This window comes from Pungitius pungitius, chromosome 1, assembly GCF_949316345.1.
Source record: "Pungitius pungitius chromosome 1, fPunPun2.1, whole genome shotgun sequence".
NCBI lineage: Eukaryota > Metazoa > Chordata > Actinopteri > Perciformes > Gasterosteidae > Pungitius > Pungitius pungitius.
The window spans coordinates 33521211-33547923 of NC_084900.1; the positions used below are offsets into that span (position 1 = coordinate 33521211).

At 44.2% G+C, this 26713-nt stretch overlaps 3 protein-coding genes across 4 annotated transcripts; 1 reads left to right on the plus strand and 2 right to left on the minus strand.

Annotated features, from left to right (window-relative positions):
* Window positions 1–434: 434 nt before the first annotated feature.
* nol9 (nucleolar protein 9) lies at window positions 435–6147 on the minus strand. The gene is made up of 13 exons (XM_037479008.2): window positions 5936–6147; window positions 4837–5370; window positions 4530–4740; window positions 4244–4374; window positions 3947–4082; window positions 3639–3735; window positions 3249–3346; window positions 2573–2740; window positions 2238–2490; window positions 2028–2142; window positions 1498–1672; window positions 993–1126; window positions 435–899 (listed from the first exon to the last, which is right to left on the minus strand). The coding sequence occupies exons 2-13, from the start codon at window positions 5314–5316 to the stop codon at window positions 780–782; spliced, it is 2118 nt and encodes a 705-aa protein (XP_037334905.2). The 5' UTR covers window positions 5317–5370; window positions 5936–6147; the 3' UTR covers window positions 435–779.
* Window positions 6148–6351: 204 nt separating this feature from the next.
* Window positions 6352–11891, plus strand: zbtb48 (zinc finger and BTB domain containing 48). The gene is made up of 11 exons (XM_037479007.2): window positions 6352–6589; window positions 7608–8383; window positions 8481–8791; window positions 8869–8974; window positions 9053–9145; window positions 9218–9304; window positions 9444–9598; window positions 9717–9853; window positions 9999–10163; window positions 10273–10361; window positions 11013–11891. Exons 2-11 carry the CDS (start codon window positions 7637–7639, stop codon window positions 11340–11342), a joined length of 2220 nt encoding a protein of 739 aa, XP_037334904.2. The 5' UTR covers window positions 6352–6589; window positions 7608–7636; the 3' UTR covers window positions 11343–11891.
* A 27-nt stretch (window positions 11892–11918) lies between these two features.
* On the minus strand, window positions 11919–20127 carry klhl21 (kelch-like family member 21). Of its 2 annotated transcripts, none has more exons than XM_037479010.2 (5): window positions 19976–20127; window positions 15871–16963; window positions 14954–15359; window positions 14294–14366; window positions 11919–13503 (listed from the first exon to the last, which is right to left on the minus strand). In XM_037479010.2, exons 2-5 carry the CDS (start codon window positions 16895–16897, stop codon window positions 13174–13176), a joined length of 1836 nt encoding a protein of 611 aa, XP_037334907.1. In that variant the 5' UTR covers window positions 16898–16963; window positions 19976–20127; the 3' UTR covers window positions 11919–13173. The 2 variants fall into 2 exon arrangements, with proteins under 2 accessions (XP_037334907.1, XP_037334908.1); XM_037479011.2 differs by lacking the exon at window positions 19976–20127 and adding an exon at window positions 17382–17510.
* Window positions 20128–26713: the final 6586 nt, after the last annotated feature.

Here is a 26713-nt window from a genome sequence, read left to right on the forward strand (position 1 = left end):
CAAGTAAATGCAAAGGGCAAACAGAGAGCTTTTTGCTCACTCTGTATAAAATGAAACCATTTCAATTTATATTCAATGCTTTTCACAGATATGCATTGTTATTTCTAATCATTCCGGTCCATGAGGACTGTCATCAATCATTCAGCATTATACGCCCTTGATATTGTCCATCGTTTTTTCATCACTGCCCTTGAAGAATTTTCTGAGTGAAATGCTGTCGGGAGAAAAATCTCAACATACATGTCCTGCCCCCTACAAGTGAAAAAGTTAACACTCAAAGAAAATACTCCCTACACATAGAAAACATATTGCATTCATAAAATGCATTGAAAGAGTAGAGGACTACGTTTGTCTTTAATCTATGACAATTGTAGTTTTGGATGAAATATCTAGTACCTAATAACGTCAGAAAAAACACAAAGTCTTATTAAAGATTGTTTTTCATTTAATATCCAGCAGGTTTCTTTAATTGATTAGCAGATTTGGAATGACAACTAAAACAATGATGTTGTTAGTACAAAGGGAGGTACTAATGTCCGTGTGACAGACAACACGCAAACCTCTTCACGGACCCATAAAACACACGCACGCAGGGGGACGTGGGAAGTTGAGCGGCCCGGACGGACGGCCATCTCCTCCCTGCAGAGTCTGTGAAACTGGCCGTTCGGTCGGACCGAAGGCTCACGCACACACACACACACACAAAACAACGTACGACCTCGGTTCTGTACATTGAAAGGCCAATTAGGACTTTGGTGTGAGACGCAATGTAGGAAATGTCACAGCGCCCCCATTTGACTGGGTCTCGTCAGTCCCTTGAAGACTCGCAGCTTTCCTGCACCAGTGAGATCGAAACTGTAGTCTGTGGTCACATAGGGCATCTCTCCTTCAATGCCAGGCTGAAACAGAGATTAAAAGGGACTGTAAGTAAAGGTAATATTAAGCTAAAAATAAAACTTTACACGTAGAAACGAGAGAACAGAGTTTTCTACCTGTGATGTGAGGACGCAGGAAGGCAGCGATATCGCGCCCAGGAGGAGACAATTGACCTTACGAAGGACGGAGGGATCTACGGGCGTCAGCAAAAAGTACAGACCTCGCGCCATGTCAATACCTCGAAGCACCCCTGTCCACACAGACAGCACATGGGTCAATTCATTGGATCTCTACATGTCAATTCATCGGCCACGAGCCATCGCTGGAAGCCTGTTGTTCTGTTTGGTGCTCGTGGAGACGCTGGGTCCCCTTTCAATGGACGTAACATTCCTTTAACCCCTTGATACTTGATGTAACTGACCCCAACTAACTGACGTACTGAATGTTCATTCGTAAATTACTTTTAAGCACCACACGGTTCAATATTTGTCCACGTATAACCCACATTTGGTGTATTTAAAAAGCAACAGTAATTTCTGTGTGAGAGGGAATCATTTACAACAATTACAGTTATGAACAGTTAAAAGGAATTTGAGCATTTGTACAATGTAGGATACGTACCAAAGCCCACACATGGGCAGATGGGAGTCTGTGACAGCAGGACCGCCCCCCCCTTGCTTGAGACTTTCTCCCCCAGGCAGCACAGTCCCACCAGACTGCCATTGGCAGCATACATCATGTGACCGGGCACCACCTCACAATGGAGAACACCCAAAGCCACGGCTGTATGGGGCACCTACGGGCCGGAGGAAGAATGGTGAGGTTCTTATAGACAAAACTAAAAAGGACATCACTTTGTCCAGTGCCTCTCTACAATTAGTATTTAAGCTCAGCTAAATCGCCAGCAACAGACATGAGCAACACACTCCATCGAACACTCGGAAAGTGAACAAATAAACAGGTTTCCCAAAAAGGCCAAATCATTTCTTCATACGGGGAGAAGCAGAATATGCAACTTGTTAGCGACGTTCAAGGCATCACTATTTCCTCAAAGCCCCTTGTCATAATATAAGTCTTTAATTTTTGCATGTTTTATTCATGATGGCACAAGGTGAAAGGAAAAAAACCCTGCCGTACGGAGACCCACGTACCTGGTACGGGGTGAGGCTGTGTAGAGGTCTAACCGGTCCGGGGTCAGGAGACTGCAGCTGACTCAGGTAGGCCAGCAGTGACAGCTCTCTGTGCTCATTGGACCGCTGGTGTTTTCTGTCAAACACAAGGCACCAAAAGAAAATTATGTCAAAGGGAAGTTTTGATTTTTTTGCCAACGGGGGGGGGGGGGAGCGTGGCGATGGACTCACGCCGTTCCTTGGCGCCCGACTCCTGGGAACTCGGACTGCACGACGAGGTGGGTGTAACTCCTGGGCGGACTGTGGCTCTCCGTGAACTCGGCCAGCGCGGTCTCAGCCGGCGGGTGCGTTTGGCTGCCGTGTGCCGTCCGCAGGAACTCTGGCGTGAGGGCGGGGCACTGGGTGACGCCGCCGTGGCCCAGCTGGATGACGTGCGACACCGGGAAGAAGCGGATCATATCCACCAGCAGCTGAAATCCGAATCCTGCGGAGAGGCCCAAACAAGCACGCGTTCAGACACGGATTGCGGCGAGTATGGTTCCTCGTATTACGTCGCCCGAGCTGACCTTTGACCCAACCCGCGGTGTTGATGATGACGGGAGTCTCCCTGGTCCGTGGCCGTCTGCGCCACAAGGATTTAAGAGATTCCATGTAGCGCTCCAAGTCCGTCTCGTATGAAGAATGACCATAGTAGATCATGTGCTCCGGTGTGCACTGATGGGTGAAAGGTGGACCTGGGAAATAACTCAACTTAAGTCCACTGATTCAACGTGAAGAAAACAGTGCAGATGAATCAAAACAACCCTTGGACATGTTGGGAAACGCACTGATCCGCCATTTTACGGTGAAGATTTATGCCAATCAAATATCTTTGTGGTAAATCTGGAGCTCCAGCCAAGAAACCCCACAACTATACACACAGTATTTGGTAAGTTTCACATATGCTGGTAAGGGGAATTTGTTCTGGTTGGTTGGAGAAAGGCTAGCGATTCATCAATAAGAAAGGGAAGATGCTTGTTCCCCAAAAAGGACACTTTGAACCATGCGTGTTTATTCAGGACCATTCAACAATTGTAAATACTAACGTTCCAAATGTGTCCCAATTTTTTTGATTTTGTAATGTTTTTGTGAAAGACAAAAACTAACAGGAAGTAAACGTGTGTCCAAGCTGTGTGCTCAACAATTCAATTTGGTTTAAACGGTTCATATATAATGAACAATATCAAGGAGATGAAAACGTACCCAGAAGAGGTCCTCGGACAGTGGAGAGGGACAGGCAACCAGCGGGAGTGAACTCTGTCTGACCGAGGTCACCTTCCAAATAATCGACACTAGCAGTGCTGCAGAAACAGACAATCAATCGAAACAGAAAATCATTACAACATACCATCACAGAACAGAAGTGACCCTCACATTTTTTCTTGAGAACAATTGTAAGACCGAGACCTATCTTGAGTACTATAACACTGATATAAATATGTTTACAAATAAGCAGTTATCACCTCTGAAGCAATTCTATTTCAATGAATGCAGCAGATTGTATTTGACTACAAAAAATGTGTAAAGATTACATCCAAATATATAAATCACACATCAATCAATAATATATAAACAATAAAAAGAAGAACTTACTGATTTAGTAGGTTATTGATGAGGTTGCGGATGAACGATGACTTGCCCACATTCTTGGTACCACAAACAAGGACGACAGCACAACCGTCCATATCCCCTAGAAATGACAGACATGTGTCCAACAATTAGCCAGTGCCGGGTGAAATGATCGATTGCTTCTTCAGCCATTATCAGCTGTGGAAAAGATAGAATTGCTCTCTTTATCCATCTGTTAAAAGGTTTGTTTAGGTCCTTCAGATATATATATATCTTTTACATAAATGTTTACATATTATACAAACCAGTTGCATGCGTAAAAGGGTGCTTACCTCTGCATGCGCCGACAACCATATTGAGAGCATCTTTGTAGCTCTTTGACATTTGTAGGCCCTCGATGGCTGGGCCCAGGGGAACCATACCCAAACCATTGAGTGGGGTGTCAAGAACAGCTGACATGAGTTCCATCTACAAGTGGAAAAGCTTCTGTTACACATGTGCAAGTTACAAATTACCGACACATGAATTGTGCTTTTGTTCTCATCATTTCCTGATCCCAGCTCTATTCTAAAGAGATTGGGTAAATATTGACGGTAAGCAAATAACCGTAAAAATAACCGTCAACTCACCACCGGGGGGTTGAACAATTCACTGAGGTCTGTGAAGCTTGACAGAAAGCGGGTGAGCGGCGTCTCCATGGGCTCCAGTAGGATGATGGAGGAGTTTGACGTAATCATTTTCAGCAACTTTTTCCGTGATGCTATGAGACCCGTTCAGGTTTAAGGAAAGAGAAAAATAGTACAAAGCACCAGGTTACTAACACACAGCAAAGTATTGTGTCCCTTAAATATGCAGATCGTATCATAATCACATAACTCTCTTATAGGACAATAGCCTGCTCATGCGTTTTTTCACCTGGTTGGAGATACTTTCGGAGAACGGTTGAAGCCTCAGTTCTGTCATCTCTGCCTTGGTCCGAGCCTTCCAGAGCTCTAATGGTCAGGGGACAATGTGAGGCGGGGGAGAAGAGTGGATACGACTGCTGGCCTTCTTCAATGGTGAATCCCATCACTTCTACTCGACCGTACAGACAGGTCAAAAGGCACTTCCCACGGAAACACAGGGTCTGCAGGACAGTAAATGTAATGCTTGGTCAAATAAATGGGTAAAATATACTTCTTCATTTGTTGCCAGATCTTTATGGAAATATCCTTAAGCATACCTGATGCTTCTGCATGACAAGTACTGCATGGTTTTGTCGATCATCTCTCTCTGCACAGCAATGGAGAGACTCTCCCTCCAGTCTACTCGTGCTTACATATTCCAGGTCACGTGCGGTCTCCACCCCGTTCCCCTGAATGGACTTGGAATACTCCTTCCAGTCCTGCCAGTCATTTGACTCGTTGTCCATAGTAAACTCCATAGAAGCTGAACCTCCATTAGCCTCCGTGTGAGATGGCTTTATTGCAGTCCGAGGGATGTTATTCTTCATCTCAGAGACGGGCTTTGCCTTATTCCTCAACCTCTTGACGGTGGGCTTTTTCTTTACAGACGCATGGTGCTCCTTCGCCAGTCTGGCCATTACCGGACTGGAGTTGAGCTCCGAGGAACTAACGGGAGGACGACACCTTTTGCCCCTCACGTCCTTCCACTTAAGAGATTTGGCTGGGCCCTTGACCTGTTTGGGTTTATTCACCTTCATGATCCTGTAAGACAATTATTCATGCAGGTGCTGATGAATAGATGATGGGTAGACCTGCAAAGAGAGAGGCAAGGAAATTACTTTCTGAAAGGACAGGAACATTATTAAATGTGTCAAGTTAAATAGGTTATCGATAACATGTGGTAAAAGAAGTAGTCTGTAAGTAGTACAGTTAACTTGACAATATCAATATTAATAAACATTAGTATACAATGCATGCAAATCAAATAGCTTTATAATAAAGTACTGTGCTTGAGTAAATGTGTCAAAGTAACGACAGCTAATTCCCAACTCTGGCAATAACATTATCCATAATAAAGGCACGTTAGCCTCAACTTGCTATGTTTGTAGCATTTGGGAAGCAGTTGGAAGCTAAGCTAACCACGCTAAAACGTAGAGAACGAGCTAAGTTAACTGTACGCTACTTATTACAATATACGTTACATTGTCAACGTGTCAGGGTGAGCCGTTGATACATAATCACATACACAGGTTACACTGCATCTAGGAGCAAGCTGTAAGACAACAATTCATTTGGAACCTGCCGTTTAATTATCTGACAGCTATTCTAACTGTTAGCTAACGTTAATATCATTGCACTCAGATGGAGCAAACCTACCTGATTTGGAAAACCATGCAGAATTGTAGAGATGATTCTTAATGTTCGTATTAAATAGCCAACGTTTATAATTAACGTTAGTTAGGGTTAAAGTAAAACTAAATAGATTGTTACTGATACGGTGCTAACAGGCTAGCTTACATGTGTGCGCTACTAACAGGCGCCGCGTCTGGATGGCCGACTATGGGTTAACCCGGAGTTTTATTGTTTACGTCTATGTTATCATGCAAAACTATTACACTGTATTTAGCCTATTGACTGATAGATCATCATTAAACATACGAATGTAGCTGCAAATCCTTATCAAAGATATAGCTGTTTTACAAATACCGGCCCGACAGGCATATGTATGTTTAACAATGGACAACAATAAATGTTCCCTGGGTTCCTGTCGCGTAAATAGCGTCACATCCTCTTCCTTTTGGAGATTTTAAGGGGCCTACAAGAAACGAAAACAAAGCATGTAGCGGCTTTGCTACGTATTTATTTTTACCCATATACAGTACATCGAATGCAGGTGCAGCTTAACAATATTAGAGGTAGATTATCAGTTTTTATATTGATCTTGCAGATGTGAGTCACAGAATGCAGCTGTCGGATGCGGACTTCGCTAAGGGATCGTCTTAAAATGCGTGCAAGGAAATAAACGTTGAGGTGAGTACCTTGGGTTGGTAAAGGTTTGCAATAGTTTCATTCTTTCACAAAATTGAGCAGTCTAGAAAAATATAAGTCCATATTATATACAATCGATATATTATTTTCGAAAGCGGAAATTATATATATGTACATACTTCTATTTCACTTATTATACAAATATATACATACACACACTATAACACTGTTTGATTCTTAAATGTAATTTAATATGTTCTGCTTTTATTTTATTTGTATTGTGTATATATTTAGCATTTTCCGTTCCATACTGAATACTTTTTTGTTTACAATGTTACAATATACCTTCTGCTGCCTCATACAAATTTCCCCTTAACTTGTTAAACAAGGAAATTCAAACTGATTTTATTGATATGAAGCTCCCCAAATATTACACTAAATAAAAAATGCTTCAGTTATGCAATACTATTTAATAATTGTCCATATAAGCACACACATTTGCCGCATGGATGTGGAATTATTAAAATGCTTATACACATTAAAATTAACATTGTGTTTATTTGGGATTTGCACCTTGTTGATATTGTACTAAATATTTGTTAAATCTCCTTCTTGGTTTTGAGGGTTTCAACCAGTGGTCGTTTTTCCTGTTTTATCCAACCATCGGCCTAAAATTCTAATAAAAAAGATATTCAGTTGTTTTTCTAATAAGACAAATATTAATGAACAATAAATTGCGTTCCTTTGACTCAGAAATACCAAGTATTCATGAAATATTTGATTCTCAGATGGGTGTATTTGCTACTCTCCTTTGACACAAAGTGGTAGTTAACTGATCATCTTTGGGTTTTGAACTGATCGCCAAACAAAGCAACCACTTTGAAGGTGTCAAGTTGGCCTATGAGAAACTAGGAATTTCTGCTATTTTAAATGCATTTTTTTTATTAGTTGCTGGTTGCAACTCTGATCTAAACTGTCACTATGAATTGTGTATTGGTTACAAATAGTAAGTAAAGGGTCTTCGTATCGATGGAGTATAATGTACTTGTGTCACATTCAGCTGCAGCAGAATGCAGTGAAACCAGAAGGATGTCTTCAGCAAAGAGCCACCATGCGCTGCGTGTCCTGTCCTCCCTGAACCAGCAGAGGGCAGTAGGGAGGTTTTGCGATGCAGTGTTACATGCGGGAGATGGGGCGGTCTACTTGGCACATCGCAACATCCTCGCTTGTTTCAGTGAACGGTTCCAACACTCCAACATGCCCACTCCTCCGTGCGGGGAGGTCTTCCTGCAGGAATGTCCCAACGACGGCCTGGAGCTGCTCCTGAACTTTGTCTACACCGGAGAGCTCATGTTGGACCCTGACAACCTCGAGAAGGTGCAGGACGCAGCGGTCAGCCTCCGTGTGCCAGAAGCACTCGCGCTCTGCAAGCAGTTCAAGGAAAAGTCCGCGGGTCCTGTGCCTCTGAGGCGCAAAAGAGGCAGGCCTAGAAAGTCAACGCCAGATACGACCCCTTGTGGTTCATCCAAAGAAGAGAACTCGCTGACTGTCACAAAAGATGAGTCCCGCTTTAATACTGCCACAGTCAACTGTAGCATGGACGCCGCCACCACCTCCACCACCACCACCACCTCCACCTCCACCTCCACCCCCACCCCCACCACCACACGCTTTGGTCGTGTGGTGAAGGGCCCCAGGCGACTGGTGACTGTCGAGGGCACCACTGAGGATTGTGCAGCCCCTGAGAAGATCTGCAAGAAGCATCAGCCTGTTGCCATGAAGACCGAACGTGACGATGATGTTGAGGTCCCAGATCAGCCAGCTGGTGAGACTGAGGTAAAATAGATTAGTGTTAATATGATTGGAAATCTGCTACATGGAACTGCAAAACGCGGCGTGAGTTGTTATGACACTTGCATTGCGCCCTTGGCAGATAACGGACTTGCAGATTGACATGAACGACAGCGCCGTCGGCCAGGTGCCGGAGGGAGAAGAAGAAGAAGACGACGACGAAGAGGACGACGTGGGGGAACTCGGGGGGATCGCCGAAGACACAGACGAGGAGTACGTGCCCGCTGAGGAGCCCGCTTCCTCGGTCCCGTCGACATCGGCGGGACCGAGGAAGCGCAAAGCCCAGAGTGGAACCGGCCACTTGTTGGAGGAGGACTCCAAGAAGGACTCTGTGCAGTGTCCCATCTGCGACAAATCCTTCAAGAGCAAATACTATCTCAAGGTCCACAACAGGTATACATACAACTCACGGTATTTTCCCCTTTAAACAATTGTTGAAAGAACCGCCACCAACGTGCGTCCCTCTGCAGGCGGCACACTGGGGAGAGGCCCTTTGGGTGCCTCAAATGTGGAAAGAGGTACTTCAGGAAGGAGAATCTTCTGCTGCACGAGAGCCGAGACTGTGCTAAAGTACAGGTGAGTGTCTGTGACGTCTGTTTCGGGTAAGGTCCTCTAAAGCTTTTCAAGCGTTTTTGTGCCGTGTTTGAATCACAGACGCACACCTGCGTCACGTGCTCCTCAACGTTCGATGGAAAAGAAGAGCTCCGCCTGCACGTCGTGTCTCACACAGGAAATATGCCCCACAAGGTACTGCCTGACGAACACGCCGCAGACACCACGCCTAAAATGAGTTTATTTATCATTTTCATTTTCTTTCAGTGTTCAATATGCCCTGAACAGTTTATACACAAGAAAAACTTGACAAGTCACATGATGAAGGTCCATGGATATCCCAAACCCCATGCAGTAAGTCTCCTCAACTGTTTATTAGATCATCGCTTACTGGCGATGTACTTGCAGCACCTTTCATAACATTTCACGTTAGCATCCAAGATATTTTCTTTCACGTTTCATTCCATTACAAACAAATGCTTTCACTTTTTAGTGTTCCCAGTGCCCCAAAACCTTCTTAACCCGCACAGAGCTGCGTGTGCACGAAGCAGCCAAACATCGAGGCGAGAAACCATTTGTGTGCGAGGAGTGTGGCCATCGAGCATCAAGTCGAAACGGCCTGAAGATGCATATCAAAGCCATCCACAGGTTCTTTTGGTCTGCTTTCATCAGACTGGAGGGAAACAAATCATCTCTATACAACATCTGTTTACAACTGATAGCACATGTGTCTGTTTTTTTTTTTTTGTTGGTCTTTACTTTGCAGAAACGAGCGTCCTTTTGTATGCGACGTGTGTGACCATGCGTTCTCCCAGAAGAACAACCTGAACATGCATTTGCGTATCCACAGTGGCGAGAAGCCCTACCAGTGTCATATGTGCGGCAAAACCTTCAGGACGCAAGGTACCGGCCATCCTCATCACTGTGACCACCACTGTGTTAAAACGGATGAGATGGGAATATCCGTTCCTATATTCAGAGCATAATGACAGGATTGTCCAAAATACGAAATACTTTTATTTATTATTCGTCGTCTTCGTCACACCAGCCAGCCTGGACAAACACCACCGGACGCACACTGGCGAGCGTCCCTTCAGCTGCGACGTTTGCGAGCAGCGCTTCACGGAGAAAGGCGCCCTCATCCGCCACAAGGCCAGCAAGCACGAGGAGGGCCGCCCCCACTGCTGTCACATATGCGGCAAGACCTTCAAAGGTGAGACTTCCTAGACGTGTAATCAAAAGGCCACATGCACTCACAATACAGCACGCTGATTGTACGTCACGGGTACCTGTGATTCTTCCCCCCCCGTGGCCTTCATCAGCGAGGGAGCAACTTCGTGTCCACCTGCGGCGCCACAAGGGCATGAGGAAGTTCGAGTGCATCGACTGCGGCTACAAGTTCACTCGACAGGTGGGCAATCATTCCCACCATTCTGCTGGTCCACGCGGACGGGACTCGAATCAACGGCCCTCAACTCGGGGGGGGGTCGGCGGCGCTCGCCGCGGTTGTCGCTGAGCTCTGGTGCACAGCCACTGTTCACACTTTCAACCCTTTTTAATAGCACTTGACTGTGGGTGGGGATTGTAGCCCTTTGTGTGAAATGAAATGAGGAAACGTGGCTGAATCCGCTGAGAGGTCATGTGACCAAACTGCAGGATAGTTAACAAATGGTGGTTTGCCAAAACCTTAATATTCCAAAGTTCAAACATAGCAAGTTTTACCACTGCAGAAAATGAAGTGGTAAATATTCCGATTTGAGGGGGTGAAACATCTACATTTTTGGTGCATTTTGGTGAAAAATGTATAATATACTGTATATCCGCAATATAGGCTGAGCTTAGCAGATTTTCCCTTGAAATGCATTTATTCAGTTCAACATTTTGCCTTCCATGTTGCAACATATCAATTTGAGTTCATTCATTTAGCCGTTTTTCCAAATAAAATATTCAACTCAAATGTACAAAAAAAAAAAGAAAAGTCACACATATGTAACACGTGATTCCAATTTTCTGTTCGTTGACTTCTTTAATGAACTGACCCATTTTGCCCCTCACACCCCAGGCCCACTTGCGACGACATATTCAAATCCACAAACGCACGGAGAACTACAACCCCCGGCAGAGAAAACTGAGGAACGTCATAGTGAAGGAAACGGCCGGCGAGAACCAAGCGGGGGAAGCAGGGCCCGACCCTGCCGACACAGCGACGGAGTCAGGCGGCGCCGTCACGGTGGAGAAAGAGCAGGAGCAGGAGGAACAGGAGCAGGAGGAGGAGGAGCAGGAGCAGGAGGCGGCGGTCTCCAACCAGAGCCTGGGACGTGCCGAGGCCGCAGAGACGTCCGGGTCCGCCGTGGCTTTGGGGGGAAATGGTGGAGAGTGGACCAGAGACTGAGACCCGAGGACTGAGAGCGCGTGGAAGAAGCGACGGCGAGGACCACGTCCTCAGTGAGAAGGTCAGCTTTGGGGCCGTGTAGGAGGAATCATTCTCATGCTTTTGGAGGTTAAATGGACTGCATGCGAGTGAAGGATGTTTAAATGGGAAACTGTGTCCGTTATGGCTTCTTTGATTAAGCCCCCATTTATCAATATGCCTTGTGCAGCTAGACTCTGGTAAAGTAAATAATAATAAACTGTTCTTGATGCAGCTCAGTTTGCTGGTTACAGTTTACTGAATATTTGGGGAAATACGCGTGTTTTTTAACTTAAGAAGGACATCAAAGTCTCAATTGGAATAAAGCCGCTACACAAGTTATGATTTTATTTGTTAAAATATACACACACACACACACACACACCCTAATGTGTACGCATTAGCTTCCTCTGGCTATTTCTAAAAATATTTTCACACTCTGCTGCAACCACCATCAATTTTTAAGACCAAATTCTTCAACCTACTATTTAAACTCCTCAATGTTGAGTGAGTTTAATTTATAGTAACTACATTGTAAACATTTAAAAAAACAGTACGTGACGTAACAAAATATTTTAATGTCACAAACTTGTATGAAAACTATGACAATGATAAAAGATCATTAATAAACAATACCATGAAAACGCTAAAATTGAGATTCTTTTGCACTTCCAGTTACACATTACTCAACGGTTCGCCATTTACGAGGCGTTACTTTTCTTACTGCAACTGAAAGGCGGGGACATCTTAAGCAACCACAGCACAAATATATCCCTTAAATAAACGTACAAAACATCAAGATGTCCGTGAAACCAATTCTAAAAGGAACGTTCTAAAACGCAAGCTCTTGATGCCCAGTTGTCACATTTCATGATGTCGGATCGCTGCTTTACCAACACGCTCATCAAGGTGCAGGTGTCCGTTGCAGACAGTGGAAATGAAAAGGATGAATGCATTAGAATAAAATGGGGCCTTTGGACTCAGCCTACACAATGAATAAATGTAACAAAAAAAAATCCAAATCCAAATGTCAACGATATGAAGGAAACTCGGAGGCTTCAAACTATCCTGTAAAACACTTCTGTGATTACCGCTGTTTTTTGGAATGTAAACAGGTCATCACGGTTTCGGAGAAATGACTGCAGCACACAGACGCTTCTCCCTGCAGCAGTGTGTGCTGCTCTTTGTTGAAGCGGAGGAAGTTTACCGGTGACACTTCACCCGTGGAGCGTTTCTCTTGTAACACCAAAACATTACAAGAAGCAATCTCACCTTTTATTTTCCATCTTTTGCTCTGTGTCAGTCAAAAGCTCATCAAAGGGCGAAATGAGGTAAAAGAGACGGCGCTAGAAAAAACGGGTGGACCAAAGACACAAAAGGTGCATTTAGGTGGAAGTAAGTGTTGGAGTCTAATTTGGTTTTACAAGACAAAAAGATATTCAGGATGAAGCTGCCAGTATGCAACCTACCAGCTGTATAAATTATATATATATATTATATAAATTCACAAAATCGACTATCCAACATTCCGACTTCTTTAGTTTAGTCCTTTTTGAATATTTAAACAACTGTTGTCAGTCTTCACGCAAACAGAAAAGTGCAACACTATGCATGCCTTCCATAAAAGACCTGAATAATATCCCCCCCCCCCCCCCCCTTTGATGGCGAGCTTTTCACTCCAATTCTGTGTGTGTGTGTTGAAAACACTCCTTTTCCAACGCGGTCAAGGAGCACATCCCACAAACTGGTTCTGATTGAGAGCGTAAACCAAACCCCGACCGAAAGTGTAACACGGGCCCCTTTGGGACCGAACTCAGCGCGCTGGGTTCACGTCCTGGTTCTGGTTGAGATTGTTGTTGAGGTTTTCGAGCGCCTGGTGCCGATGGTGCCGATGCAAGTGGATGGCGTTGGACTCGGGTATTTGGGTGGGCTCAAAAGCGCTGGACACCTGGGGCATGAACTGGCGGAATATGCTGACGCTGCCGTGCCAGAAGGTCGGCTGAGGAAGGCGTCCAGCGAGAGTCCACGAGCGCGCGGTGGGGTCGAACGCCTCCACCACGTCGGACAGCTCGAAGGTGTTGTCATAGCCGCCGGACACGTACAGTTTACCGCCCAGGGCTGCCACGCTGCCTCCAACGTGCACCTGGAGGAAGAGAGATGGCAATGTCGTCGATCAATGTCTTTTACTTCGCATTAAAAAAGGTACGAATATATCGCATTTAGTCATTGAAATACAAATGAATACATTGAGAAAAGTAGTCATGACCAATATTTATTCAATTTCACGATTCTTGAAAGCCATTCTAAAGCCATGGAAGTCAAGCAGCTAAATTGAGTAAAAATATTAAGCTCAGTTTGCATTCTTTAAATACAGACACGGCTCTGGAACAATTGTTGTCTTGGACATCGTACTAACTTATGTTGGTAATGTGTGGAAAATATAAAATACCTTTATGATTACTAGGATTGTGTACCAAGAACATAAAAAGGAAAAGTAAAGAAATTTTAAAAAGACAATAGAGGAACTAATTAAGATCAATGGAATATTAAATATTGATTACGCACCTAATGACTTTTACAAGTATTTCTCTTTTGCTATATTATGTGCTTATCTGATAAGCATTTGCTGCCTCTTGTTGGTTTTGGGGGTGATATGTTCAATTCATAGAATTAGAGGCAGAAATAATTTAAGTCTTCAAAGTGACGTAATTAAAAAGGTCCCATGAATTCATTTATTCCCTTTGCTGTAGTCAGATAAGTTCAATAAATGGGTGACAGACTGCAGCTGTTGTTATTTTTCTGTTTTTATGATCATCTTTAGATTTAATGGGTCGTCGTTGACACGTCTAATCCCAGGTCAGAACTATTAGAGATCCTAACAGTTGGCTAATAAAAGCATGCTCGGGGACAAGTGTCACATGTGAAATACAAACCTGGGTCATCGGACTAATTTTGTCCCACTCGTTCTTTTGAGGATTATAAACATCGACCTCGGCGGAGTCATCCCTACGAATAGAAACACAGCAACGTCAGGCTGCTGCTGAATCAATCACTTCTTCAAATGTGTTCGTGTGAACTCCACTGACGATTGCAACAACAATGTATCAAGAACAAATATCTATTTCTGGACTTGCGTGGTAGAACCACAGGACTGTTTACTCGATGAAATAGTAATGCAGTGTTGGCCAGATGTGGAACAAGCTCTCAGATCAGAGGCCAACATTAAGTATTAAAAGTAAAAGTGCTTGTTCTGCCCGTTGTGACAGATATATTATAATAAATGAGATCATCAATACTAACGCATCAATTTGAAATTTTTTTTTCTTTGTCCCAACGACACGGATTTATTTTAGTGTGTAATACAGCGTTTTGTTTTATATCTTAATCAGATAAGTAGAGTACAGTATTTTTCTCTGAAATGTAGTGGACTAGAAGTATAAAGTAACCTCAAATGGAAATATAAAATAGTACCTGAAAGTACTATTTAGGTTCAGTGCTGTAGTAAATGATCTCAGTCACTTAATCACTCTCTCCAAACGCACACACTAAATGATGGTAAATTAAACAAAGAGAGCCCCCTTTTTTCTCCTCACCGGATGAAGTAGATGAGGCTTTTGAGGGTGACAGTTTTCGGCGTGAAGGACCACGGCGGCAGCTGTCCGCAGCTGACCATGGCCCAGCGGTTGGTGTCGGCATCGTAGCTCTGGATGGCCATGGTCTCCTCCCCGGTCAGGGAGCCGATGGCGTACAGGCGTCCGCCGCACGCGGTGGTGGAGCAGTTGTCCATCGCGTGCAGCATGGGCGGCAGGGCCTCCCAGCAGTCCACGGCCTGGTCGTAGCGCTCGGTGCTGTCCGACGCCACCACGTAGAGCTGACCCTTCAGCACGCACGAGCTGTGGTACTCGCGGGCCTTCAGCATGGGCGACGCCTCCGTCCACTCGTTGACGCTGGACTTGTAGCGCCACACGCCGTCGTAGAGGCGGGAGCCGTCGGAGCCACCTGGAAGAAACAGACGTGTTGTCTCGATGGTTGATGTGCATCAAGGACTTGGAAGGTGCACTATAACTGCAAATAATAACATACCGCAAAGTAATACAGTAGATAGTGGTTGTTTCCCCTCTTAAAAAAAGATGAATGTCCATTCTCAAATCTTAAATAAATTGAATCAAAGATTCTAAAAGCCAAATCCTCCCATGGACATTAAGGAATCTCATGCTGCTGCTGTTGTTGTTGTTGTTGTTTCATAGTTATTACTGTCATCTAATTATTGAGCCACTAACCAAAGAGCCCGCCATTTGTTCATGCAAACACCGCCTGACGGCCATTTCATGAGGTGGAGGAGCAGGAATGGAAATCTACCCACTGGAGTGAATCGAGTACAGAGAGCGACCTCAACCCCTGCGCACTGGGTCTGTGGGACACCTCTCAATGCTCAACTCTCACTTCCATCGCCCTCCGCGCTGCACTCACACGTGTACGTCTTCTACGTTAGGCGTCAAAACGGTCTTACCTGTGACGTACATGTCGTTTCCCAGGGCAGCTATGCTGTAGCCTCCTCCGAGGTGGTCGGGAAACTCGGCCAGGTAGCGCCACTGTCCGGTCTGCGGGTTGTAGCAGTCCACGGTCACCAGCTCGTCGCAGTCCTGGTCGCAGCCCCCCACCACCACCAGGATCTCCGCCAGGCCCGTGGACGGCCGCGGCCGCATTCGGTGGCAGGGCCTGTCGTGGCGGTCGTACTCGCACGACTGGAAGCTGCGAGCCTCGTTCACCATGCGGAGGCAGGTGGGCGACAGGTAGACGAGCGGGTCGCTCTCCACGTGGGCCAGGAGGAAGAACCGCCTGACGAAGGGGAGGCGCACCTGCTGGAGCAGCTCGGGCCAGTAGTGCAGCCTCCGCTGGAGGTCCGCCTTCACCCAGCGCAGCGCAATTTGATAAGCGGCCTCCTCCTTGTCGACGCACAGCTCGTCGTCGGACACGAACTCGAGGAGGCGCTTCCACGGCAAGCGTGCGAAGTCGGTCGCTTTGGCCAGCTCCATGATGTTCTTGAGGACGAAGCGGCGAGCGCTCGTCGCCAGCTCGCGGCAAGCGTAGGCCTCGGCGAAGTCCTGGATCTCCAAGCAGTTGGAGACGTCCAGCCGCTGCTCGAGGAAAGCGCAGCAGGCCTCCTTGACCGAGGGGAACTGGAAGAGGTCGGCCGTCTTCAGCAGGACGTCGACGTTGTCCTGCGTGACGGTGACCCGCCCGGTGTAGCAGAAGTCCACCAGCAGACCCAAGAGCTCCGCCGACACCTCGTGCAGGACCACCCGGTCCATGGCGCTCTCCTTTAGCGTCCCGGCGAACATAGCGCGAAAGTAGGTGCTGGCGGCGGCCAGCACGGTGCGGTGGCAGTGGAACTCGCGGCCCTCGGCGCACAGAGTCACGTCAAAGAACTTGCGTTCGGCCCGGAGCTCGTGGATCCCCCGCAGAAGGTTGAAGGCGTGGGCCGTGTCGAAGAATGGCAGGGTGGACGGTTGCGTCTGCAGCGCTGGATTTTCCATCTCGCCTCCGGTCGGGTGTCTCGGGATCCGGCGGGTTGTGGTCAGAAGGATTTTTTTTTTTTTTGTCTGAAACAAGATGTAACCCATCAACCCATCACACGTTACATTTTAACATTTAGTTGCCATTAACTTTGGATTTTCAATATACATACAAACAAATACAAAAATAAATAAATAGCTATTGCAGTTTCCAAAAGTCTGATTCAAAAGATATTCAGGTTTTTTTTTCTTCTCTTTCTACGTTTTCTTTCTAAAGATGACTTTTAAACATTTAAAAAAAGGTTTCAAATTTAAAAAACAAAAAACGAATGCAAAGCGGATGCATGATGTCACCTTTCCAAAACAGTGCCACATGAAACGTTGCAGTACAAATCCAGTTAACTACACTGACAAGTAGTGGTTACTTCAGAAACTATACAACTAAACCCGCAGGCATCGTGACTTCATTTAAAAACATACACTCTCGACCGGTTCTCACTCCTACCTGAGGAGCCCCTCGTTTCGGCTACAAAACCCGACGGCAGAGCTCAGCACGACTCTCCTTTCGATAGATACAGAGCTCGCTTGGGCCCCGGGGCTATAAATACACCAGCAGTGTCCATTTCCAGGCAAAGGGTGGGAGGAGGGGCATCGGGGGGGAGAACACCTAACAGGCCGTGGGCACAGACTATAAGCACCCCCACTGGTATGTCTCTGTGGTCAGTCGGCGATAAGTAAGTGGACTTTGAGAGAGGAGCCACTAGAGCCCGAGCCCGAGGCCCCCCCCCCCCCCGCCCCTACCCCACCGACCTTCTCACGGAGCAGCGCGGAGAAACACACAGCGCGCGCCGTCACACCATTCTGCCACGGCAGGAGCACAGACCTGCTCCGACCTCTGCTGACCAACACATTCACCGAGGGCTACAACATCCAGCTGTGTTTAGTTTTCAAAGCCAAAAAAAAAAAAAAAAAATGGCTAGCGGGCTGAGGTAAGAGCAGGTTAAAGGCCTCGCTGGGATTCTGGTCAATATTTTTGAGACAACCATTGCGGCTCAAAATACGCATAAGTATCTCCTTGCATAGATTTGTTTAAAGGTTGTAATGAAGCCCACGGTCCTCAGGCCAAAAAAGAATGAACACACATTCCACACGAGGGATCGACAAAGCATCGGTGCACAAACTGAAGGGAGCACACAGACCTGCCCTGAAACAACCCTTACTTCTGTGGAAGGGATTAGATCTATAATGGCATTTCCTTCCATGGACATCGTGAGCTTTCTTTTTACTCGGCTGCGTAGATTTCTCCCACTGCCCTCTCTTACAAATAATTAAAAAGGAAAGACATTTAATTAACCATCACATCTGTTTTTTTTTGTCTCTGTTTGACCACATTTTTGATGTTTTGCAACACATAATCACAAAGAGCAAAGCCACAACTCGCCGCGTCAGAAGGTCAATTTATGATCGGCGTGTTTACCAACCAGATCCAAGAATAGACAAAAGAAATGCGTCCTGTCAAATGAAGGCCGAGAACAAAAGGTGAGGGGGAGGCAAATAATAGACGTGTGGAAACCATCTAAATGCTAGGAGTTACGACTCCAGAGGGACGAGTGTGACTGTCCGTGTGGAAGGATCAGCATCGCTTTCATTACGTGCTACAACAGTGTGTGCGTACAGCTACCAACTAAGACGACTTTAACATTATTATTTTTGTTATCCCAGTATGGAATCACCATAACCGGTGACTGACAGAATCCCCTCAGCTGTTCACATTTCCTATCCTAGCTTGCAAGTATCGGGCTACTTGTGTTCTAGCAGGTTCTTTCCTGCACCAGTGTTCAGTGTGTTGTAGCACAGCCCCCCCCCCTCCAGTGGGCTCGCCACTCTGAGACAGCTGCTCTCACTGCTGGGGGTAATTTACTTGGAAAAACTACCCCGGCGTGGGACGCATATTGCACGATGTGGCTGGTTGCTGCTCCTTCAACACCCGTCACGTGACATCATTTTTCTAAGAAGTAATCCACCGCAGACAAAGTGATAGATTTGTGTTCTGAGTGAAGATAAATTCAGTCATAGAAAAAAAAAAAAGTATAGTCACCCCCCAAATACCCAGAAACCACCACTGTACGTCTACAGGAATTTGACTTGACGTTTTAATAGCGCTGTATAGCTTATCTCTTTGTTTCCAGTCGTCAAAAGGGCAGGTAGTACTTTTCACAGCTGAGCCCACAGTGCCGCCACCGCTAAGTGAATAAAGCGGCGCATTATTTATTCATTTTGTATTAGAACAGCAGGGCAAAGGGGGATTTTAGAGCCACCCAGAAGGCTTGTTTTTATATTAGAAAACCACAAGGAGTCATTTCAAATACCGAGCTAATGTGTTCCTTCAACTCCTACATTCCTCTAATTCCTGAAACAAGGCTCACAAATGGTCCATTTCAGAATCACATACATCACTGTATAATAATTATTGGTTAATTTATACGTTGGTGTATACAACACTTTATGTTGCAGCTGGAGTATAAAGTACAAGATTCTCCCCCAAATTGTAGGGAAGTAAAAGTATAAATAAAACCACCACTTGTTACAATACAGTGAGGCCTCACTTCTCAAAGCCATGTTTGGCCCCTGATACTATTCAAATGAAGTCATTTTGCAAATTCTGGGTCATAACTGAAGATACACAATGCCTGAAGCCACACACACACACACACACACACACACACACACACACACACACACACACACACACACACACACACACACAGTGTCAGTAAAGCTAACGTTAACTGTTACATCTTATGGCCGCTTCGGAAGGAAGATTTGGTCTCGCTAATAGCGGATTAACTTTTCGCATAACTTACTGACTAAATGAAAAAACTGCCGCGTACCGTTGCGAGCTCCATGTTTGTGGAATTTTGGTCCACAAACCGAAGCACCAAAATGCCGTAACAATATAAAACCTTGTTTACAAACGTCGCGTGGCGTTGGGTTTTTTTTTCTCTCTGGAACATAAGTTCACGCTGTTGTCAATGTATCCTCTGTTTGGAATAAAAACGACCATAAATAGACACGCCAACTCAGTTTCAGTCAACTCACCGCTATCCCCCTTCCCTTGGTGTTAATAGTTTTGGAGATTATTAAGATTTAACACCGTATTAATCGAGCTGTCTGATGCCGTGGAGCTCTTCGGCCTCCTTGCGCCATGATACCCTCAGCTGTAATAAATGTTGCCTTCACGTGTTGTCGGAAATATCAAACTTATCACGCAGACGTTTCTATGACCATCCTTGGTCATGGGACGGTATAATAAACCTTCCACGGCAGGTTGTAAAACAAATGTTGTGGAAGGTTATTTGGGGAATTGTGTGTGATCATACATTGTGGTGTATCGTAGCTTTACTATTTGTTCAAGTGGGAAATAAGTGTATATTTTATTTTATTGATGCCTACCCACTCAGTCACATGTGAATAATGATCAAGAAAAGCCCACTTACAAACACTAAACTATTACCCTACTAATACTACTACCTTTTACTACAATATGTATTAAAAAACAATAACAACCACAAACGACACCAAATCCACGCTTGGAATGAGTACCTGAACGCAACATCAAAAACAGTAATACATGCGAAAACTTGCAACAGATGAACATGAAGAATTACATTTAAATATATTTCTGATTCCAAGGATCCTCAATATACACTCCCCATTGCACCAACGTCTCCCATTGGATTACATAACATTGAGGAGACTTTGTAGGGAGCACGAAGTAATGTCTGAAAACACCCTGAAGGTTCCCTTAAATGTCGATGCTGTCATTGCTCCACTGATTTCAAGGTCAAGACAAGCTCAAAGCTATCAGCCAGCAGCTAAAACATTGCGAGCAGTATTTCTTTGTGTCCATTAAATTGCAGAAATGGGCTTCCATATTCACACGGGACCCTAATTTGGCACGATTCATCATGAGAAACATCAATGGGTTTTTGTGCTATGTGCTTGTTTCGGAAAGGTTGGCATTTTGTGGAAAGATGAAATAAAACAAGTGTTTAACGGCGAGCCCTGTGGTGGTGCTACAGAATAAACCAAAAGGGTCAAAACGTGGGCAAATGGAGACATGAGAGGTTGTGACATGGGAAAGCCAAGGTGTAAAAAACGTATATGACGGCTGAACTCTCGGCTGCTTTGTTTTTAGAGTCCTGGTAACGGCTCGCTGAAAACTGTCAGGAGGGATCAGTCCATCTACATCCTGCTCTACATGTTGATGTTGTATCAGTCAATTGTAGTTGTTTCACTTTGGGAAGTGGCTGCGAGGTACAACATCAATACATCAATACACTTTAATAGCTAATCTGAACGGTCTTCATTGCAGTTTAATTATCAGGTGATTACCACCTCCAAACCTTCCTTGTATGAATTGTTCTTTGACTCATAGGCATTTCATTTGTACTTTGTAAGTTAATTCAAGTCATCTTTCGAACAATGCTGTGTTTTTAGTCCTCTGCGATTAGTGAGAAAAAAAAATTCTTATTCTAAAGAATGAGCATTAACTTATGCAATACCACCAGTGTTTAGGCCATTTGTTCTCTTCTCTTCTCATTAAAATCACTGCCCACACTTGGAAATGATATATTAGCTAGAAGGAGTATCTGTTCACAACCAATTCTTTGTGCTTCTTCTTTGTGAGATGTATTGCGCTTGAATAAGTATTCAATATACGCCTAGAAACTATTTGTAAGACAAAATCATCACTAAGCCTTATTGTGCCTTACTGTGACAGAATTGTCAAAAAATAAAAAAGATTAAATTCAAATGGTTCTGGAATAAATACAATGATTCATCCATCAGGTTTTCTCAGCAGTTCTTTTTTTAACACTGACTGGGAAAATCCCCGAAGGCGATTACATATTCGACTCCAATACACTGCTTAATATTCAGTCCAAGGAGGACACGTGTTAACTGCCTTCCGCGCTCATTCTGCAGGAGGGCAAGACACAGATGATGGCCCGGAGTGTGAAATGTAAAAATAATAAAGTAAATTACCCATTCCAGTGCAATTAAGAGCGACCTGCAGCTGAACCTTTTTCCGACCTATTTTTGTCCTTTGTAGATGTGGGATTTGCTGACAGACAACTTCCACAGGGGTCGCAGTGACTTGCACAGTGCACTAAATTCTGCTAAAATGAGCCGCTCAGAAAGGGTTTTCTAACAACTGACATTTTCTATCACTTGAGTGAAATTTAGTAATTAACTTCTCACTAGGAGACTTGGTTTTCTTCCTCAGAGGGAACAGGAAAGCATACATACAGATACAGTTTTCAAAAATGTAACGCTTCTCCGTGTGGAGAAAAATGCTTGTTTTGCTTTCTTGCGAGTAGAAACAGACAATTGATAAAACACGCTTTAGGATAATTACGGAGAACCAGCCAGCAGCTGGTTAGCTTAGCTTAGCATAAAGAGTGAAGACTAATCAAGCTGTCCGAAAGGTAACAACATCGAACTGCATCTCTTAAATTCAGCATGATACATTTTGTTTGTGTGTAACAACAAGGTGGTTTTTCAAACCTTAAATTTACACCCGCGTTACATTTTTTTCAGCAAAACACTAACATAGCTTCTCCATCTTACAAATTTGAGAAGACGCTTATTTAACTTACGTAAATACTATTCGGTATCGTTAGTCAGTGTGTTCACGACAAATTGGATGTTCATGGATCTCTCTACAAAGTCTACTGATACACACTTGTGGCGCCATCTCATTTGTAAACATTGTAAAAACTATGGACTTCCTCCAAGAACAAGTGATAGATGAACAAATGGCACATTTTCAAAATGAGTGTTTGCAACTGTTCAGTCACTAGATGGAGACATTCTATATTCTTTATGTTATGGAAAAACTCAACATCTGTTTACCTAATAACTCTCATGACAAATGTAATATTTCTCCCATTGATCTCAGAATAATCATTTAAAATGATCATCGGCACACTGTAATGCTTCTGGGTATCTGTGACTAATTACCGTGGCTGTAAACAAATGTTCTAGTAGGATTAAGCCTGCCTGTTTACACAGAGGCAAGCTCAGACTGTTAATTAATCAAGTTTCCAAGTAACGCATTCACATCATTATAAATGCATTACTTATGTCTGCAGAGTCCTTCCAAACCCTTAAATAACATCAAACGAGGTTGCACCATTAAACAATAACTATATTAATACTATATGTAACATTATTTCTTTTATGCGTGTATGTTAATGCACTTGATTGTGCATGTTAATGTTATTTTTGTTTTAATTTTCCAATGTGCAGGTTAGCCACTTAATAAATAAGATCTTCATAATATGAACAGCAGATATTACTCATCAAGACATCAATAGCTCAATCTATCAACTACTTTCCACATGTTCTCTTGTTATGAGCATAAACAGACAAACCACTGGCTAATACTTGAAAGCCCTCTCCCGGAGCGGCAGCAAATCAACTGCACAGCACTTACATCAATAACATTCATGGTAAATTAGAATGTATTGTTGTGATGCCGTGTTGCACATTTAGGAGCACAGAACAATGTGTGTGTGTGTGTGTGTGTGTGTGTGTCTGTGTGTGTGTGAATGATTGATACAACAAACCACAGCTTGGGATGGCAATACGACAGAAGTTGTATCAATGTGAAGTCTGAGAGAAACGGAATAAAAGAGAAAGCAAGAGGAGGCAAAAAAAAAATGACTCTCAAAGGTTTGCTGACGGAGGTGGAAAATATTGAAGTTGAAAAAGTTTGAAAACAAAGCTGACTTGCACACACACACACATTTTTTTCCCCCCTGCATGTACGAGAGTTGTACAACAATACATGACAATAATAGCCTTTTATGTTGGGCTACGATATCAGAGGTCAAGATGTGCTTTGGTTAATTGAATTCCCAATGTATTGTTGCACAGCGGCGCCTCTCCACGTGGTGACGGCTTTGATGGGGCCTATAATAGCTCGCCCTGGGCTTGATGAATAAGTAGGTGTGTTATTTGTAGATCTGGGTAAAGCAAAACATTCAGTGGCGTTGGCATAAAATATTGAAGAAACACTTATTGTGGACACAACTGTGCACACAGAGGCAGGCTGCTGCAGGGGTTGAGTAGCTGAAGTAGGGTTTAAAAAATGTCTTTTCATATGCACCTTCTGTATTGGTCATGCATTTCAAATTGCATTATTATTTATTATCTTTATTTGCATGGTCATTTAGGGTTGTTCACAGTGTTTGCAAAATGTACACAAGTGCATATTTATTTCAGCTACAACACTGAATAATTAAATCGAATTGAAGTGGTTTTTTGATACTGGGATCCCACCATCAGTTTATTTATTGATAATTAGGATTAGTATGTGGTTTATTCTACAATAACAACTCAATTATGTTCCTAAGGCAAAAGGAAAATGGAATGTTGTTTGTTAAAATGCTGCCTCATGGCTCCTCACTGCATCCTGCAACATGTATAACTCAGTTCACTGTTCCTTTCACACATTTCCCCAACACCACTTAACAATTTAATGCCTTGCAGCTGCCGTAATGTTTATGGTGTAGTGAGGGAGATCAGTATAATGGGCTCCCCCATTGCTCAAAAATGATCCGAACGAAGCGCATTCTTTTTGTTTTTTCAATCGTCCATTTGTTGACAACCATGTCATGAAGTACATCTTCATGGGCCCCATAACCATAAGCACAAATCCCCCGTTGAACGTTTGGCGTTGCATGTGTAAAACACGGTTGGTGCCAAATCAGCCATTGGAGCGGCGCTCTCTGGTTTTCAACCCAGTCGCTGTCTTTCGTTCCCTGTGGTGATTGCGACCAAATCACTTTCGTTGTCACACATCTGTAAATCTTGATCACAAAAGTAGGTCAGCTTTTTGGCAGCTGAGCCATTCTGTCCAACGAACTGCAGAATAAAACATAATTGGAAAAGCATAATCATGACTAGAATTATTGGTAGGTCTCCAACCAATCAATCAAGTTGCTATTTACATTCATGACTGTGCAAAATGTCATTCCTTCATCATTGTATCCTGCGTGACGTTCATGTGAAATTTGAATAATTGGTATTTTAATTTTGTGGAGGTCTTGGACCACCAAATTCTAATCATCTCCTCCCTAAGCTCAGGTGGATGTTTGTATCCGATGATGTTTGTAATGAAATTCATCACAGGCGGTCCTGATATATCACATTCACGGGAATTCACGGCGGGCGGAAGGCCACAGTAGCCTTGACCTTTGACCTCATCGGGATGCCCCTGAGTCCAGGAGGACTAGGTTTGTGCCTAATTAGAAGAAATTCTCCCCAGGGGTTCCTGAGGAATCACAATGAAAAGGGACAACCCAAAAGCCTTTTGTTTGTTTGGTTCCCTAAATGTTACCGTGTAGTAAGGGGACTTTTTCTCCACGCAGCCATTGGTCTTCGCTGTGCTTGCAGTTGCATTTTACAGGTTATCTCATATGTAAAGCGGGTTTATTTTCTGTTGCTGATGCGTTCACTGGGGGAAAGAACACTTTAGCGTTGGTTCGTTGTGATTAATAATTTCTGAAGGCATGGTTATCTCCTTGCCTGGTGCTCACTGCCGACATGATAAGCCGTATGTAGTCTAATCCAATCATGTGCTACTTATGAGCGCGACACTACTTGAGATATTACCTCTTTTGGCACATCTGCATTTGCTGAGTGAACATTAAGATAAATATAGTTGGATATCTGCACATTTTTTTCTTTTCTCCCTGCATTTGCAGGACAAATCGCCCAAGTGCCCCTTCTCGGTCTTTCAAATAGAATATCATGATAGTTTATGCCAAATAGGGCATCCAAGTGGCTAAATGAAAGTTTGGATGCAATATATCCTTCTGAAAATAAATTATTTGGAGATTGCTAGACAGCGTTTTTCTGAGACATCAGCAAATTGTTACTATGGTTTCATTTATCTATATACCATTCTCCTCTTTCAAAAAAGAAACGATACGTTACTTCTCCCCCAACGCATACGAAGCCTCACAAATCCATCTGCCGGTTTAGTTTGCCCCCCGAACATAATTAATCACGCTGTCACACTATCTATGCATGTGTGATAGATGGCTCAGGGCTACAAGGCGCACAGTGACACAGTCAAACGGAAATAGCACCGGATGCTAACTACTCTCTTATGTTATTAAAAAACGAATTTCATTATCTGGTCAAACACGAGAGTGTTGGAGTCGCAGTTAGTCATCTTGCTCTCTATGATTACTTTGTCCTCAAAGTCCTCTTTAATGACTCAGTCGGTTTACCTTCCAGGACTTTTATAATTCATAAAGAAACAACTGTCCAACGTGTATATTAGCAGAATCACAATTCACGATTTGTGACGGAACGTATCATTTGGATAATTGCAACATTTGGCCTTATGTTATGCATATATAATGTTATTCTTCCTGAGTTCACCGACCGATCCGTCACCAGCACCAACTAAATGAAGCGATAATAATGAAAAGCAAGTTTCCACTCATCTCTCCGTCTGGAAGACAGGAAGTGACACAAGCACAGCAGCGTCCCAGCTGACAAAACTGTTCAATTTCCCACTGTCTGCGGAAAATAATAAGGCATTAAACCCTGGGAGGGCTGGAGAGCCTTGTGTTGCTCGCAGTCTGTCTTTGAAGAGCGGATTTCGCTTCCTCCCCACCAAAGGCGCTTAGGTCTGGGGGGCTCCTGCCTCCCGCCTCGCTTCTGAGGCAGCTGTGTTATTATGGATGGAGATTAGTGAGTGTTGGTGGGCAGAAGACGACCTCAACTGATCATTAGGGAAACAAAGAGCGCTGACTG